Here is a 17,263-nt window from a genome sequence, read left to right on the forward strand (position 1 = left end):
ACCTTGTTAAGCATTGGGAAGGGCGTGAAGCGAGGAAGTAGAGCCCGAGGACACTGCGAAGTGATAGGAACACCTCATAATATAACATGTGTCCGGGGAATTTGACGTAGTTCGTGACACAATCTTGCATTATGCTGTCATACAAGACCTGCTTGTTTATTGGACTTAGACTCAAATTACGGAGCAGATGGGTGCATTAAATCCATAGCCATTGCCGATCTGAAGTGTGATGCGGCCAAGTTTTGAAACATGTCGCTCAAGTTACTTCCCGCCTTCCGACGTTTTAGGGGCATACGACCTGGGCCGACTGGGTGAGACCTGCAGGCGGGTGACGACAGCACCCAAGTACCTAGGGGACGCTATCGCCTGCATCTGCCAGGGCCCGCCCAATTTGACCTCGACAACTCGACTCCAACACCCCAATACGCGCCTCTTCACTCGTGGCTTCTGCGCATCGCGGGCTTCAAGCTACCCTCTCCAGACCGCTTCAACCTGTGTCTTGCTTACCGATGATGCTTTCACACACATGGAACCTTGACAGATAGCTCTCAGGCTCCTGGCTCCCTCCGCCAAAGTGACACCTTTCTGCCTCTCTTCGAGCAGCCAACATCATGGCAAACCGCTACCGCGGCGCCGGCATGTACGGCCGCAGCGGCAACGCCAATGGCTATGGGAACTTTGGTCAACCAAACGGCAACGGCGACGACTACGACCCATATGGCGAGGGCGGCGGCGGTGGCAGCGATCGCTACAGGACACCACCTCCAACACAAGCCGGACGCGCGCTTCCTCCCCAGTCCTCCCTCCGCGCCCCTCCCTCGAGATCGCAACTTCAGGCCCAGCAACTCACCCAGCAAGCACAATGGACCAACGCAGAAAGACAGATCAACGAGGTGCTGGGAATTATACAGAAGGACTGGCCACAGATGTGCCATAACGACTGCATACCTGTGCAGCTGGCCCTGCAACTCCTCGACAACAGCTCCGTGGGCAGGGCGCACGAGTACGGCAACTTCCAGCAGACGCACCAGTACCTACAAGACTCCCTCAAGGCGATCGTCCATGACTACCATCAGGGCTTCAACAGCTCCATCGGCACCTTCCACAAGATCCAGGGCAGCATCATGCAGAGCCAGAAGAAGGTCCGCATGCTGAAGGAGAACCTGGCAACCAGCAAGGTCGCCCTGTGCACGACGGACCCGGAGCTCAAAAAGCTTTACAACACGAGCCAGATGTACGACGAGCTTCTGCAGGTTCTGAACGAGCTCGAGGAGCTGAGGCAGGTGCCCGACCAGCTCGAGGCTAGGATATCTGAGAAGAGGTTCCTCACGGCTGTCGAAGTCCTGCAGAATGCCCTCCGAAGGCTGAGGAAGCCCGAGCTAGACGATATCGCCGCCCTGAGTGATCTGAGGAGCTACCTGGCTAACCAGGAGACGGCGCTGATGGACATCCTCGTCGAGGAGCTGCACGAGCATTTGTACCTGAAGTCACCATACTGCCAGGAGAGATGGCAGAACTTGGCCAAGACCCAGGGCGCCTTTCGCGACGACATCGCCGAATCAGGAGCTGTGGTGCCATTCTTCGAGGTCTTGAATGGCATGGACCTCGATAACCATATACAAGAGGACCCCGGCAGGAACCCCGAGTCTGATACTTTCTCTTACGTGGCCTTGTTGGTCGAGGCACTCAACAAGTTGGGACGTCTGGAGACTGCCGTCGACACCATCAAGCAACGTTTACCGGTCGAGCTTTTCAGCGTTGTTAACGACACGATCAACGAGATAGATCACAAACATCCCAGCTCACTGCGGGGTGTATCCTCAAGTTCGGGCGGGCTGCACATTTATAACAACAGAGAAACACAGATGAGGGCAGATGTGATATACGATTTGCTGTGGACACTGTACGGAAAGTTCGAGGCGATAGCCGAGGGTCACCGTCTTTTCCACGAATCTATCAAAGCTCTGATCCGCCGAGAGGGCGGCGGCAACAACGCTGCCTTACTCGGGAGCTTCAAAGAGCTATGGAACCTATACCAGAATGAGATACGGTCACTACTACACAATTATGTGACCACAGATGCGGATCTGTACCAGTTCAATACACCAAGACCAGGCACAACGAACGGTGTCATCGACGCGCATAGGGAGCACTTGTTCAAGTTCACCGAGGGGGATCCCAAGGCTGTAGACCTGACAACGGAATTTGAAAGGCTGAATGACACCATCGAACAGGCGGTTCCTGGCTTGACTGCCGGTCTGATAAAAGGCAAGGGCGACAAGAAATCCGGGAAGATTGATGCTAGAAAGAGCGCAGTCCCAGCATATGGTGGTCGCGAACAGAACGAGACCTACAAGTCACTCGTCGAGCCGAACGTCTTTAACATGAGTCTGTTGCTGCCGCCGACTTTGGTTTTCCTAGGCAGGCTCAAGAACATTGTACCACCGGGATCAGATCTGGCGACTAGCACTCTGACGACCTTCCTTGACAACTTCTTGGTCAATGTTTTCCAACCGCAGTTGGACGAGACACTTGGCAAGTTGAGCGACACTGTGTTCGGTGAAGCAGACGCATTCCAGCAAGATGGAGACTGGCACCAGGTCGCAAAAAGACCGGTGTTCAAAGGTGCCACAGACTTCTTTGCAGTGGTCACGGCGTTCTGCAGAATGCTGGACACAATCCCACATGACCAGGCACTCAGTGCGTTGATTATCACCCAGATGATGAGGTACTACGACCGGTGTTTTGGCTGGTACAAGACCCTGGTCACCAAAACACAGGAGGATGGCACGGCAACCCAGGCGCTACGTTCGTCGGCCATCATGGCCACCGAGAGCGGCGAGATCCATGAGACTATCCAGAAGCTCTGGACAGCCGACACTTTAGATCAAGATCTGCTGGACAAGGAAGTGGCACTGCTGATCACGGAGACAAACGAGAAGCCGCTGCAGCTCAGCGACATCATCTCGGACAGGGATACCATCTCATCGCTGTGCCTCCTGTACACCAGTATGAAGTGGCTGTCTGTCAAGGTGTCTTCGCTGAGGCACATCACACGCAACGATACCGACTCCAATCGCTCCAGTATACCTAAGCCAGAGAAGAGGAGGTGGACCCTGCTGAACGACCCTAGTAAGGCGACAGCTGAGGATGGACCGGTGTTCCTTCCGATGACGCTGGAGACAGTCCAGTAAGTTCCCTTGCTTCCATATTTCCTGGCATGAAATGCTAATAATCATGCACAGATCATTCGATGGCATCGTCTCATCCTACGAGGAGCTGGCCGCTACTGCACTGCTGAACTTGCACATGGAAGTCCGTTGCCGCACCGCCTATTCGCTGCGGGTGGCTCTTGACCCCAAGACGGCGCCATATCTGCTTGATCAAGACGTCAAGGAGCCCGACCCACAGATTCTCAGCCTCAATTCCGAGCTGCTTGCCTACGACGAGACAATTGTGCGCTTCCTGCGCGAGCGCGAAGTCGCGTTCATCCGCACCGGCCTGGGCCTGCTCACCAACTCCTTCCTCATTGCGAACGCGTCGATGGTGGCGCCGATCAACGCCCGCGGCTCCGGCCGCATGCAGTTGAACATCCTGGTGCTGCAACAGAACCTGAAGAACATCGAGGCTGGCGTGGACATGGCTCGTGCTGCCAATTACTGGGCGCTCTTTGACCAGGGCGTCGACGCCATCGTCACCAAGGCGAAGGAGGACGCCGTGAAGGCGGCCGAGGAGAACAACGTGCCGATAGGGAGGGACCCGGACCGGTTCACGTACGATGAGCTCAAGGCCCTGATCGAGCTGTGCTACAGCGAGTCGATGGCGAGTGCGGAACGGGGTAATGTGAACGCGGCCAAGAGGAATATGGGGGAGAAGCTGCTGGAGCTGAGCGAGCACATGTGGCAGAGTTAGGAGCGCCCGACTTCAGCTTCGGAGGAAGAGAAGAGTCTGGAGTGAAGGAATGCTTCATTTGGTCTGTGCATTATCCCAGCTACGGCATGGCGATGCGTCTTTGGAGCAAGGCAGAGCGAGGAGTTTAATTTAGGCATGCTCGATCTTCCACATTGCAGATGACTGAGCCCTCGCGCCGATGATGATCAGAATTGTTAAATAAGGCCCTGAATTGCGAATGGAATATTCCAAGTATTTAAAATATATATGCAGTGGGTGTTACTTGACATGACGGTGTCATTTGGCTTTTACTCTGTTGAGGAGGCCGGCATTCGACATGTGGCCCGTGCGGGAGACCATGGACTATTCCAAAAATTTTGGAGCTTCTCCGACGACACGCTTGACCTGACATAGCTCCGCCAGCCAATTGAGCAACGCGACACCCCGAACAAGATGGCGAGCTGGAGGGAAACAGTACGCCCACTGCGGCAACTACGAGTCTCACAGATATCACGGCAACCCAGGCCACTCTGCCCACGGAGATGGTACTCGGCAGAAGCTGCCGCCGCGGCGCCGGTTGAGACACCAGCAGCATACCGCGACCTCGAGCCGGATTCAACACAAATGGCCCCCGGCCCGTCGCCCGAGCAAATAGAGGAGTTTAAGAACCCCAAGAAGCGAGCAGAAGAGAGGAAATTCCAGCTTCCCAGCAATAGGTGCGACCCTGCGGCCCTCACACCCCGTTGGGGTCTGCTTGCCCTGGCCCTCGGCGCCCACTTGCTAACCCGCGGCCCCTTTCCCACCCTTCTAGATACCAATACCACCCGCCCAAATTCCGCCGCGGCGCCCTCCACCCCGTACAATCGCCGCCGTCCTCCGACCCGATCGCGCGCGACTTCCAGGCCGGGCCGTTCTACCTCCCCCGCCTCAAGGAGACGTGGCAGACGACCATCGCGCCGGACCTGCTGGCGCTAACGTACGAGCACAAGCCCCCCGGGACGGCCAAGGGCCCGATCGGGCAGCGGCTGCGGGCGTGGGACGACTCGTCGCCCTACCACAAGAACCGTCCCCTTCGGGGCCCCCGCGGCAGCACGGGCGCGCTGAGGCCGGTGGAGCGGGACATCGACTTCCGGACGGTCCCCGAGCTGCTGGCGGTGACGCTGTCGACGTACGTGCCGCAGGGCGTCAGGGAGCCGACGTACCTGCTCGCGGCGCGGGCGGCGCTGCAGGCGGTGACGGGGGCGCGGACCGAGATCACGCGCGTCAAGCACGGCGTGTCGCAGTTCGGGGTGAGCAAGGGCCAGACGGCGGGCGCCAAGGTCACGGTGTGGGGGGAGCAGGCGTACGAGCTCATGGACAAGATGGTCCACCTCGTCTTCCCCAAGATCAAGGAGTGGCCCGGGGTGCCGGGGAGCACGGGCGACGAGTCCGGGAACGTGTCGTGGGGGTTCGAGCCCGACCAGTTCGCGCTGTTCCCCGAGATCCAAGCTAACTATGACGCCTACCCTGCAAAGGTGAGTTCCCCCCTTGAGGGCAAAGCCCTGAGAGACAGGCCGCTGGGAAACCTTTGGCTACGACATGGTGTGCTGACTATTTTGGTGTGTTTGTTCAGATGATCCCCGGATGCCGAGTTAACGTCCAGACCACTGCCAAGTCCAACCGGCACGCTCGCTTGCTCATGCAGGCCCTGGGAGTACCGTTCGACGGCGAATTCAAGTGAGGCAGCGCAGCCTGACTCTTATTTCGGATGAAGCATGAGCGAGACAATATTGGGGCCAAGTTGCAGAACCAAACGTTTCGCTGTATTATAACATGTAAAGCCCCATGTCACATATGATAGAAAGGAAGGAGCAGACAGAGATACCTGGTGGCATCAAAATGGCATGTCTCATTTTCCGAAGATACAGAATAACTTTTATAGCCGGTCCTCGACCCGGCTTGTGTCCACCCCATGTTCATGTCTATGTGTGATCCCGCAGGCATGGTCCGCCGCAACGCCTTTTAACGCCGTCCATGCATGGCCCCGTTCATGCGTCCCTGTGGTATCCCGATCCGCCCCGTGTGGTATGCCACTTGCCTTGTCCCCCTTCTTCTTCTAGGCGGAAGCCTTCGCAGCATCCTTCTTCACCTGCTCCTTGAGCCCCTCCATGACCTCGTCAACAGCGTCCATGTTCGTGGCATCGACCTTGCCCGAGCCGGCGGGCCTGTGTCCGCCCTTCTCCAGCTCGGCAGCGACGACGTCCATGGCGGGCTGGTAGTTGCGCGTGGCGGAGCTGAGCGCGTAGACGGCCTTGCGGCGGACGTCCTCCCTCTCCGCGGGCGCGAGCGCCAGGCCCACGAGGCGCGGCAGCCCGCCCATGGCCAGGAGGCGCTCCTGGCTCGTCTCGTTGTTCTGCACGGCCGTGCCGGCCACCCAGGCGGCGTACCTGCGCACGTCGGGCTCGGCGTCGGACAGGGAGGCCAGCAGCGGCGCCCACAGGCCCAGGGGCCCCAGGTTGTTGGCGTTGTCGAGCGACTCGATCAGCTGCTCCAGGTTGTCGAAGGCCGTCAGCCGGTGCTCGAGCGTCACCTCCGGGTCGCCCGTCGCCGTGATTACCGCCATGGACTGCCGCATCAGGTCTGCGTCTGAGGGCCCGCCCAGCAGGGCGGCGAGGATTTCTGGGTTCAGGCCATTTGTGGAGGGGGCCTGGCTGGTTGCTGCTGCTGCTGTTGTTGTGTTGCCCTCGGCGGCTGGTGCGTCTGCGGAGGTGATGGCGGTGGTGGAGGGGTTCCCGTTCGAGTTGGCATTCCCGGCGGTCTGTGCCTCGATGCTCCATTTCAGGAGCTCATTCAGGTTCTTGTCCATGTTGAGGGCTGAGAGATTGGGCCTGGCTTGTTCTGGCTTGGTCTCGTTCGGATCGGACTTGTCTGGATTGTCTGGGGTGCGGAACCGAGATTGTGTTTTGCGCGGCTTTCCCTTCCGTTCCGGCGAGGAATGATTGAATTATTGCGAGAGATTGGGTATGGGAAATGGTACGTCTGCTATGGCGATCGGCACAGTCTTGTTGTTTGTGAAGTCTTGATCCTGGTGCTGTAAAGCTATCCCAAATTGTTTGGACTGCTGCTTTTTTCGGGAAGCTTCTCGAAAATTCCTGCACGTTTACGGCCTAGCGCGGGTCCATCCTTCCTGTCAAGCAGCCCACGACCGGCGAGGGTGGCATTGGGAATGCAATGCACAAGCCTAATGTTTCCTTTCCCACGGGGAGACATAATAGTCTATAATTGCCGCGGGTCTCGCAATGATGGTGATCTGCAAGAAGCAAGCCCAGCCGCGGAATTGCTGCTCATCGTCGAGACTGCCAGAACGGGACACTGAATATCTGTCCGCCTCGCCTCGCCCCGCCAGTCTTTGCCGGCCTCGAAGCTCAGGCCCAGCTGGGCCAGCTCATCCTGCCGGGCCTGCACAGGCCCTGCCCACCCGTTGATCACCAACCGACAACGGTCGCTGTCAGGGGTCCTCTTTCTAGAAGCGAATCTGGAGCTTCGGGAACCCCGCCAAATTGATGCCCCGCCATCGGCCTTCTCAAAGCAGCAAGTAACCAACAAGAGCCCCTTTTTGGGGCCAGGACACATGTATCGCATCGGACGTCGAGGCTCATCAGTATAGACATGTGAACGAAGTGTCGGCTCTGCATCCCATCCTCGACGCTCAACGCAGATACTGCCAACGTAGCCAGCGCCCTTCCGTGCCTGGCCGCACTCTCGGACCCTGGCAGCGTAATGTTCCAGTCGAGCTTCTGGTCTAAGCCTGGTAATCCCAGCCACGCCATGTGCACTACTGTATACACACAGCCTTGAGGCATGTACTCTAGTTTGTGAACTAGATGCTGATGTCCTAAAAGGGCGCTTATGGCGGCAACTGTCAGCAGGAGTGAGGCGTCTCGCCCCTGCTTGCGCAATCAACCTCATCCTCAACTCAGCCCGCCGACACTTGACGACGACTCGCGCTTGGCATCCGTCTTGCAGAGCTCTCGGCATCAGACGACGAGTTCATGCCGAACCGAACCGTCATGCCTTGATCCTGGGTAAACCACCGGTGCACAGATAGGCTGAAGCTTATTCACAAGGACCGTACGTCATCACCGCGATGAGACAGAGCTCAGATACATGTATCCGGATCAGCTCGTCTATCGAGACTGCACTGCGCTGGACCGGCGGGATCTTGGGCACATACGACAAGCTTGGGCAGGAGTGACAGCAGCAATGCGCTCTCCTGCACGGAGGTGTTCATCCTATGACTTGTGTCCGTCACTACCCTCTACCGTTTCACACGGATTAGGGTCGCAACCATGCGACTTGTTTCACCATGCTCTCGAAACAAGTGGCGGGCTGTTATAGGTGTTGAGGCCTCACAGATAGATGATTATCGGCGCTCTCTTGTGCGGCGTAATGGCGTACAGGGCACGGCAGGGCAGAGCAAGGCACAGAAGTGGGAGCTAGACATATCAAGCAAGCCCCCGCAGTACAGTAGGACGTAGATTACATGCATACCAGCCAGCCTCTTTGTTACGGGAAGGATACGGCTGGATGCTGTTGGTGCGTATATGTATACGCACAAACCAGGGTCCAAAGCAGTCACTCAGTCTGTGGCATGTGTTGAAGTGAGGGAGGATTGGCGGGTTAACGGACTGATAGACTGACAGACTGGCTTGAGTGATTGACAGCCAGCCAGCCACACCGACAATCGTCAGGAGCTGCCAGCGAGTAGTAACAGCTCAGCGTCTATGCAGGAGATGCACGTGTGCTCCGTAGACACACACAACTCATCGCCCTCTCCCGCCTGAGTGCCCTAGCAGACCAAGTCACAAACAGATTCGCGAGACTGTGAAGAGCACAAGAATCCCATTTCCGGTCCCGTCTGCCCGTCCAGCCCGCCCGTGCTCACGTAGAGAAATTGATCACACAGTAGGTGGCTTCAAACTGGGAGCAGTGAGTTGGCTGCCCCTACTACGTACCCCTGTCCCCTCCTCTCCCAGACTCCTCCAGGCGGAGCCCACTTGTTCCCCGTTCCAGTGGTAGGCTGATTGCAGAGCAGCCACTGGCAGGGTCGCATCAACCTTTCCTCCTGGCCACCCCCACTTTATCTGGCCCGGCCTGTGCGATGGCTTCTTTCCCACTTCAAATCTCAACGTAAAGTGCCACCTAGCTCTCACTCCGACCTGGACCTCCCCCTTTATCAACCCAACCACCACTGCCACCCAAACTCTTCCTGTCGTCAGCGACATAAACACTCCTCGACACCAACAATCTTGCTCCGTTCGACCATCACATCGTCCGGACTTTACTTGCCTTCTTTCTTCCTCGTCTTTATCTCGAGTCCCTAATTCCCACACTACCACTCTTTTTACTACGTAATCACCATGGAGGGTAAGTTGGCCACATCTTTGTCTGCTCCTTGCCCGCGCACTGCGCAACCAGCACCCGCCTGCGTCTGCTACCGCCACAACCACAACGACCAGTGGCGGTAGCAGGTCGAGGCCATCACGAGACCATTCACTCTCATCTGCTCGAGCATCGCTGACATTCATTTCCCAACCTGCAGAGGAAGTCGCAGCTCTCGTCATCGACAATGGGTAAGACTGCCGGCCACCCCCAAAACCCCCCTCTCGGCTGATGGCCTTCACCGACATCTGCCCAGAGGGCGTGCGAGCTGGAGACAGCCTCGCCCATCCCAATCGCATCGACAGTGCCGATTTCTGGCGCTTTCAAGAGCATAATATTCTAACACGAGTGCAGTTCGGGTATGTGCAAGGCCGGTTTCGCCGGTGACGATGCTCCTCGAGCTGTTTTCCGTAAGTCACCCCCGCTCGCCCTTGTCAGTGCCGGCGCCGCTCCCGCTGCCACAGCGTCGGAGATCAACGGCGCAACGCTCGCAACGACCATCAAGGCTAACAAATCGGCCAGCTTCCATTGTCGGTCGTCCTCGCCACCATGGGTAAATATCCTCCTCGGAAATATCAAACAACACGAATCGGTTCTAATGAAATCCACAGTATCATGATTGGTATGGGTCAGAAGGACTCGTATGTCGGTGATGAGGCGCAGTCCAAGCGTGGTATCCTGACCCTGCGGTACCCCATTGAGCACGGTGTCGTCACCAACTGGGACGACATGGAGAAGATCTGGCACCACACCTTCTACAACGAGCTCCGTGTCGCTCCTGAGGAGCACCCGGTCCTCCTGACTGAGGCTCCCATCAACCCCAAGTCCAACCGAGAGAAGATGACCCAGATCGTCTTCGAGACGTTCAACGCCCCCGCCTTCTACGTCTCCATCCAGGCCGTCCTGTCCCTGTACGCCTCTGGTCGTACCACCGGTATCGTGCTCGACTCCGGCGATGGTGTCACCCACGTTGTCCCCATCTACGAGGGTTTCGCTCTGCCCCACGCCATTGCCCGTGTCGACATGGCTGGTCGTGACTTGACCGACTACCTCATGAAGATCCTGGCTGAGCGTGGCTACTCCTTCTCCACCACCGCCGAGCGAGAAATCGTCCGTGACATCAAGGAGAAGCTCTGCTACGTCGCCCTCGACTTCGAGCAGGAGATCCAGACCGCTGCCCAGTCCTCCAGCCTCGAGAAGTCCTACGAGCTTCCCGACGGTCAGGTCATCACCATCGGAAACGAGCGCTTCCGCGCTCCCGAGGCTCTGTTCCAGCCTTCTGTGCTGGGTCTTGAGAGCGGTGGTATCCACGTCACCACTTTCAACTCCATCATGAAGTGTGATGTCGATGTCCGTAAGGACCTGTACGGCAACATTGTCATGGTATGTTTTATGAGACCCTTGGGATAATAATTGTGGGTCCTGGGAGCACGTGCTAACATCCACACCTAGTCTGGTGGTACCACCATGTACCCTGGTCTGTCCGACCGTATGCAGAAGGAGATCACTGCTCTTGCACCATCCTCCATGAAGGTCAAGATCATCGCTCCCCCCGAGCGAAAGTACTCCGTCTGGATCGGTGGTTCCATTCTGGCCTCTCTGTCCACCTTCCAGCAGATGTGGATCTCCAAGCAGGAGTACGACGAGAGCGGTCCCTCCATCGTCCACCGCAAGTGCTTCTAAGGTAAGATCTGCTCCCCACTTTGGCTGCGCCAGAGTCGGTCTGATTCGCTACACGTGGCTAACAACTGCGCCAGCAACCCAAGACGACGAGGAAGACCAGCCGATCTCAAGCTTGCGAACGTCTCGACCGGATCGGCCGCCATGCAGATTCCACGATGCGCACGCGCGCTACTCGAGTCTCATACTTACGAAAAGTTTTGGTCATGGTTGACAGTTGGGTGGCGCCCCGGCTGTCGCGGTGGCGGAAAACGATGGCCTTTGGTTTCTTAATAGGTTGTGCATAGAGGGGCGAACAACAACGTACAATCGAGGCTGATCAAAACCCCTTTATTGTTTTCCCTGCCCCATATGGATGGAATTGTCCCTTCGTGGTGCCATGAGCAGAGGTCGAGGTGTTTTAGAGCAATACAGTGAAGAATTACCTACCTGCGAGGCACCAAGCGCACATGTGACAAGACACGCCATGTGGTGATGATTACAATTTTGACATTGTGGCATTGTGTAGCTCGCAGCCATTATTCTAGGACGGGTTGTACAAGATGCAGTCATCGTATTCAAACCCTGATTTCCTGGATCTTGACAGTCCGTTTCGGAGTGTCGTCACGTAGAGGCTCCCCGTCCGTCCCGTCTGAATCCAGAGCCCCTTCGTCATCCTCCTCTCCCTCCTCGCCCTGCTCTCTGCCCTCAATGACATCGCGATGCTTCCTCCTGCTCTTCTTGGCAGCGCTGGACTTCTTCTTCGCCTTGAGCCTGGCGACGACGGCGGAGCGGCTCTGGTCGCCGTTGAGCATGTCGTCGATCTTCTCGGCGAGGTGCTCGCGGGCCAACTTGCGGTTCTGCTCGCGGGAGCGCGTGTCCTGGCACTTGACGACTATGCCGGTGGGGATATGTCTCAGCTGGACGGCCGAGTTGGTCTTGTTCTGTTGTCCATAGAGAAAAAGGTCAGAACCAAGCAGGCGGGGGTTTCTTGAAATCTAACGAGATCCCATGGGGGTGGGACGTACAATCTTCTGGCCGCCTGGCCCGCTTCCCTTGAGGTACACCTCTGTGAACTCGTGTTCTGGCGGTGGTTTGGGCCGCGGTGGGTACCGGGTTGCGCCCTTGCTGTCGGGGGATGTGGTCGAGAAGGGAGCTGCAGCGATGAAGAAACTACTGCTAGTGCTTCCTGCTGCTACTGTGTGCCTTGAGAAGCCATGGCCGTTGCGTGCGAAGGCAGCCGGGGCGAGGGCCTTCATCCACCACATTGCTTGGCTAGACTGTCCTGTCCGGACGGCATCGTACTGCCAGCAGTCGCATTAGAAGCAGACAAGGCTGACGAGTGTGGTATCGGAGTCGATAACGGGTTCGGCTCGGCGCGGTGGGGACTTTGGAACTGGCGAAGGACGTAAGGTCGAGGCGGACAGGGGGTCGCGTGGCCAGTCAGGAGGAACCCGTTGGGGCGGGCGCGACTGCGGACACCCCGGCTCGCGTCCCTTTGATTACGGCCCTGGCGGGTGATTGGAATTTGGGAAGCCGGGGCCAGGGGACATTTTGCTTTCAATGCGAGGCTTACAATTCCTCCATGCGCATCGATCGACTGGACAGAATAGACTTTCTTCTAGACGATCTACTTCGTCACCGGTTGCCCTACTGTCTGGCCTGAAAAGAATACCCCAATAGCAGAACCCAGCAGCAGCCAATTCGATCGTCGATCCCTCTCTCACTCCTGACAAGACGGCCGTTGCAAATCAGAATCCGACGATGTGTAATTGCTAGGACTCTTCACTCGACGACTGCACCCTCGACTTCCTGACCTCTGTCTGCCGCCGTAACGCCCGACGGATCAAGCCTGCTTCTTCATCCACTACCACAACCTCCCAATTCTCGACAGCCACAACAGGCGCCCTACGGACCCGAAGTCGCAAGACCAACTCGGCGACAATGGCCTCATCATCCTCCTCCGCCTCCGTCTCCCCCTACCAGTCCCTCACCAAGTGGCTCTCGCTCAAGATCTACCAGGTGGAGGTGACATTTAGCGTCTACATCTTCACGCCGCTGGAGAAGTTCATCTTCTGTACGTCCATCTTGCTTGCCCGGTCCCCCCATCCCCTATACACTTTCCACCGCCTCCGTCCTAACCGCCCTCGCTCCAACCCTTCGCCGCTGTCTATTTATATTCCCCCTTTGCTAACGCACCCGGAAAACAGGGTCCGTCGTCTTCCTCCTCTTCTCCCTGACCGCCATCGCCACCATCCTCTACCTGCCGCACCACATCATGTTCCTCGCCGGCCGCGCCTGGTTCTACATCCACGGCGACTCGGCCGTCGAGGCCGCCCGCGAGACCGCCCGCTCCCTGGCTGCGGCGGCTGCGGCGGCGGCCACGACGCCCACAGCCAAGGCCCTCGCTACGGAGACGGCCAGGGCGGTTGTTGGTGAGGGGGCCGGCAAGGTGGAGCTGTAGGGCGGCTTTGCTGGGTGTGCCTGGGTGGGTGCGTAAAAAGGGTTTTGCGGTTCGATGCGGTTCATGTGAGCGCCTGGTGATGGTGGCTCGGGAGATATGCCTGGAGCTCGGCTCGCTGGTCTGCGTGGGCTTGAACGGTGATTCTTATAACTGGGACGGTCGGGCTCGCCTTCCCCCTGTGGATCGTCAGAAGAGGCTGACTGGTGTGTTGGCAATGGGTTGTGGCCGCCTGGGGAAGACCAGGACATGCGTGTTTTGATTCTCCTGCCTCGGGGTCTGTTTCTCTATGAGAGATGAATTAGAAGCTGTTGGTCGCCTTCTGGATATACCACACGGACATGATACGTACGGCTGGAGCAGATCACAGCGCTGCATAGCACAGCACGGTACGATATAGATATGGTACTTAATGTTTAGATCATGGTCTCAGGGCCAGTATGAAAGAAATGCTGCAACGCGCTTATGCCTTCATCCAACAAGACTTTCCAGAGTGCTCCGCGGGCTCAGGATACAATTTGGGTTTGAATGGTTCACTACAAGGCGTGAATATCTATTGCTGGGTACTGGCGGGCATGATCTACTGCCTTCTGCATGCGTTTGCTGTCCAAGTGCCCCCAGTCCCTCCTTGAAACCGTCCTGATATCCAGACACCCAAGTATGCTATGCCAGGGTATCATCACTGTACAGACTGGGAGTGTGCCCAGAGATCAAAACATTCCTCCCACATGGGTTGAAGAAAGGCTCCTGCCACTAGGCGTTCAGGTCCCCTGCGGTATTTTGACATCTATGGTACAGATCCTCACCGAGCCGTCCTCGCCTGCCACCGCGAGCTCGGCCGTCTCCTCGTGGCCGGGCCGCCATGCGAGTTGCCGGATGGGCTTGGCGAGTTCGAGTCTGCCATGTGCGGGTTAGTGAAGTCCATGGAGAGAATCGGAAACATGTAGCCAGGAGATGGAAGTAATTCGGGAGGATGGTTGGAATGGGACGTTATTGGGCGTCGGGAACTTACAGAGTCAGGCGCTCGCCCGAAGGCTTCGGCGGAAATGGTACCCCGGAGCCTTCGAGGACGTCCCAGAGATATGTGCGGACGTGTCCCTTCTCGGTGCCGACGGCCAGCACCGCATACTTCCCCTGGTATGGCCGGGGCAAGAAGTCGATGGCCGTGATGGGGTCTTCCAGGGACACACTCTGCAGCTTGTGGAACTTGCCTGCCACTTCTCCGGCCTCTGTCGTCTCGATGCCGCTCTTCGCCGTGGCCCACACAATGAAGGTCTTGTCCCTGCTGGCCGTGGCGAAGATCCTCCTGCCGGGGACGTCCGGCATCAGTGGCCCCCAGGCCGCGTCGAGGACCATCCTCTTGTGGCCCTTGTCGTCGGTCTGGAACTCCTCGTAGCACATGCCACCACCGCCACCGCCACCACCCTCCTTCGAGGGCTCCTCCTCCCCCCCGCCCGTCCTCTGGAAGACAGCCCACCGCCGGTCCTTGCCGACGCTCAGCAGGAACCGGTCGTCGGCGCTGAAGCGCAGCCGGAAGACGGTCGAGGTGTGCACGGCAAGCGGCGGCCGCAGCTCGGTCCACCGGGCCGTCTCGAAGATGCGGATGACGGCGTGGTTGAGCGACGACGCCCTGCAGGCGCTGGCCACCAGCGCCCCGTCGTGGCTCGCCGCCAGGCAGCTGATCTCGTAGCCGTGCCCGTACAGCTTCTCGACCTCGGGCCAGCGTGTGCCGCGACAGCGACTCCTCGAGCGGCGGGTGCGCCGCGTCCAGCGCGGACCGGCGCACGATGCTCGCCGGGTCGACGGCGCCGCGGTCCATCTCTGGATTCACTGCCTTGGCCTCCTCGGCGGCGGCATCGTCGTCCTCGGCCTCGACGGTCGCCTTGTTGGAGAGGCCCAGCACCGGCATGTTGGCCGACTCGGGCAGGCTGTCGTCTGCTGTCCCGTCCCCGTCCTCTTGGGCGGGGCCGATGCCCGCCACGGCGCGCAGCATCTTGGCCACGGCCCTGGGCTTCTTGAAGACGCGCATGAGTTTCTCGTCGGCACCGGACACGAAGAGCGACTCGCCCAGCGTGTCGACGCAGTTCAGGTCGTACCCGTGGATCTGCGGGCGCGCCATCTCGTACCAGCGGCCGTCCTCGGCCCACCGCGCGTGCAGGCGCGTCGTCTGGTCCGAGCCGGTGGAGAGCAGGTAGTCGCCCGAGGGGGACCACGACAGCCCCGTGACGGCCCTGGTGTGGCCCGACACGGCGACCCCTTGCTCCCAGGCGGAGCTGCCGCCGTCCCAGTCCCAGCGGCGCCAGGAGCCCGTGCGCCCGAGGGTGAGGATGGACGAGCCGTCTGGGGACCACAGGCCCGTCCAGAAGCCGCCGATGCTGCCAGTGGCCGTGGTGGCGCCCTTCTCCCGCGATATCTCGCCCAGCCGCACGTCGGGCACCCAGATGCCCGAGGTCGGGTCGCACTCCCAGATGACGAGGGAGTTGTCCGCCGAGGCAGACAGGAGCCGCAGGCTCCCCTGCCCGCTGCGGCTCCACCGGGCGCTGTAGATCCAGTCGTCGTGGTTGAAGAGCAGCGCCTCGAAGGTGGCGGAGTAGTCGGCCTCGTCCTGGGCCCGGAACCGGTACGCCTTGTTGCTCGGCGACCTCCCGGGCAGGTACGCGCCGACGGTGGGGTCCGACGCGGTGGCCGCCTGGGCGGGGAGGTCCTTGCCCTGGTGGACGCGCCAGAGCCGCACGTACTTGTCCTGGCTGGCCGAGGCGAGGAGGAGGTCGCCGTCTGGGCCGTCGGGCGTCTCAGGGGTGATGTCGAGGGAGCGTATCCAGCCCTCGTGGCCGGACAGGGTCGCCTGGAGGCGGAAGTCGGAGATGTCCTGGCTGAACGTGCCGGTGAATATCTGGATGATGTCCTTGGTCCCGGCCGATGCGATCATGTATGTACTGCCGTCATTCCCAAGCGGGCTCACGGCGAGGGCCAAGGGAAGGTACTTGGGTGACAGGTGGATGGTCTGCAGGACCCTGATCTCTGCACCGTTGAACGTCCAGACCTTGACTGTCGCATCGGCCGCTCCGGTGACAAGGAGTGACCCTGCTTCAGTTCCTCCAGTCCAGCCTGCCTTCAAGGACGCGATGCAGTTTACCGCGGCTGTGTGGTCCTCAACGGCCTGGACGACGTCAACCTCCCCGCTGGCATGGTCGAGCCGCCACAGCTTGACGCACTTGTCATCGCCGCCGCTGACTATGTAAGAAGACTGATCGCTCGGCCTTGCCGGCAGGAACTTGACAGCCTTGACCAGTCCCTTGTGCCCGGGTGTCCTGGGGTGCCAGACTTTCTGGTCTGTCGGGCGCCATAGAGCGAGGTTGACATCTGCTCCGAATGCCACGACACCGCCGTAGCAGTCAGCCCAGTCAGAAGCGGCTGTCTGCCGGTTGGCGCCTATTGAGTAATAAGTCATGGCCTCTTGAACATGATAAAGTATTGTGTGTGGTGGAAATCGTAGGCAGTGGGGCACTTGATCTTGGACGAGGAGCGCAGTCCAGAACTTGAGCACGGTATGGAATTTCTGGCTGCCTCTTGATAAATTTGGACCATGCGCTTAAATCAACGACCGTGTCAAAGGCGGTGAGTTCGTACAACAACTAGGTTCAAGCAGAATGGGCTTTTTGTCTATGCTGTATCTTCGTTGCAGCTTGATCTTGTGAGTGAAGGTGTTGGCGATGGTTCGGGACTCCAAATTTTGATATGACACTGTGCCCGAAAACCGCACTGTGCACGCTCCCCGTCAGCCAGCACCCCCAGGTCCATTGCCGTACAGTGTATCAGAGCCTAGTCCGA

At 58.8% G+C, this 17,263-nt stretch overlaps 7 protein-coding genes across 7 annotated transcripts; 4 read left to right on the top strand and 3 right to left on the bottom strand.

The window, feature by feature from the left end:
• Positions 1 to 611: 611 nt before the first annotated feature.
• INS49_015533 (uncharacterized protein) lies at positions 612 to 3,912 on the top strand (the record flags this gene model as incomplete). Its single annotated transcript, XM_043176212.1, has 2 exons — positions 612 to 3,190; positions 3,246 to 3,912. The coding sequence occupies 2 exons, from the start codon at positions 612 to 614 to the stop codon at positions 3,910 to 3,912; spliced, it is 3,246 nt and encodes a 1,081-aa protein (XP_043019667.1).
• Positions 3,913 to 4,515: 603 nt separating this feature from the next.
• Positions 4,516 to 5,611, top strand: INS49_015534 (uncharacterized protein; the record flags this gene model as incomplete). Its single annotated transcript, XM_043176213.1, has 3 exons — positions 4,516 to 4,607; positions 4,703 to 5,405; positions 5,504 to 5,611. The coding sequence occupies 3 exons, from the start codon at positions 4,516 to 4,518 to the stop codon at positions 5,609 to 5,611; spliced, it is 903 nt and encodes a 300-aa protein (XP_043019668.1).
• Positions 5,612 to 5,986: 375 nt separating this feature from the next.
• On the bottom strand, positions 5,987 to 6,736 carry INS49_015535 (uncharacterized protein; the record flags this gene model as incomplete). Its single annotated transcript, XM_043176214.1, has 1 exon — positions 5,987 to 6,736. The coding sequence occupies one exon, from the start codon at positions 6,734 to 6,736 to the stop codon at positions 5,987 to 5,989; it is 750 nt and encodes a 249-aa protein (XP_043019669.1).
• Positions 6,737 to 9,290: 2,554 nt separating this feature from the next.
• On the top strand, positions 9,291 to 10,995 carry INS49_015536 (actin; the record flags this gene model as incomplete). The annotated part of the gene is made up of 6 exons (XM_043176215.1): positions 9,291 to 9,297; positions 9,473 to 9,503; positions 9,667 to 9,722; positions 9,835 to 9,865; positions 9,924 to 10,695; positions 10,765 to 10,995. 6 exons carry the CDS (start codon positions 9,291 to 9,293, stop codon positions 10,993 to 10,995), a joined length of 1,128 nt encoding a protein of 375 aa, XP_043019670.1.
• A 554-nt stretch (positions 10,996 to 11,549) lies between these two features.
• On the bottom strand, positions 11,550 to 12,239 carry INS49_015537 (uncharacterized protein; the record flags this gene model as incomplete). The annotated part of the gene is made up of 2 exons (XM_043176216.1): positions 11,550 to 11,915; positions 12,000 to 12,239. The coding sequence occupies 2 exons, from the start codon at positions 12,237 to 12,239 to the stop codon at positions 11,550 to 11,552; spliced, it is 606 nt and encodes a 201-aa protein (XP_043019671.1).
• A 676-nt stretch (positions 12,240 to 12,915) lies between these two features.
• On the top strand, positions 12,916 to 13,435 carry INS49_015538 (uncharacterized protein; the record flags this gene model as incomplete). The annotated part of the gene is made up of 2 exons (XM_043176217.1): positions 12,916 to 13,048; positions 13,182 to 13,435. 2 exons carry the CDS (start codon positions 12,916 to 12,918, stop codon positions 13,433 to 13,435), a joined length of 387 nt encoding a protein of 128 aa, XP_043019672.1.
• Positions 13,436 to 14,193: 758 nt separating this feature from the next.
• INS49_015539 (uncharacterized protein) lies at positions 14,194 to 16,883 on the bottom strand (the record flags this gene model as incomplete). Its single annotated transcript, XM_043176218.1, has 3 exons — positions 14,194 to 14,329; positions 14,445 to 15,145; positions 15,219 to 16,883. The coding sequence occupies 3 exons, from the start codon at positions 16,881 to 16,883 to the stop codon at positions 14,194 to 14,196; spliced, it is 2,502 nt and encodes an 833-aa protein (XP_043019673.1).
• Positions 16,884 to 17,263: the final 380 nt, after the last annotated feature.

This window comes from Diaporthe citri (assembly GCF_014595645.1).
Source record: "Diaporthe citri strain NFHF-8-4 chromosome Unknown scaffold_9, whole genome shotgun sequence".
Taxonomy (NCBI): Eukaryota; Fungi; Ascomycota; class Sordariomycetes; order Diaporthales; family Diaporthaceae; genus Diaporthe; species Diaporthe citri.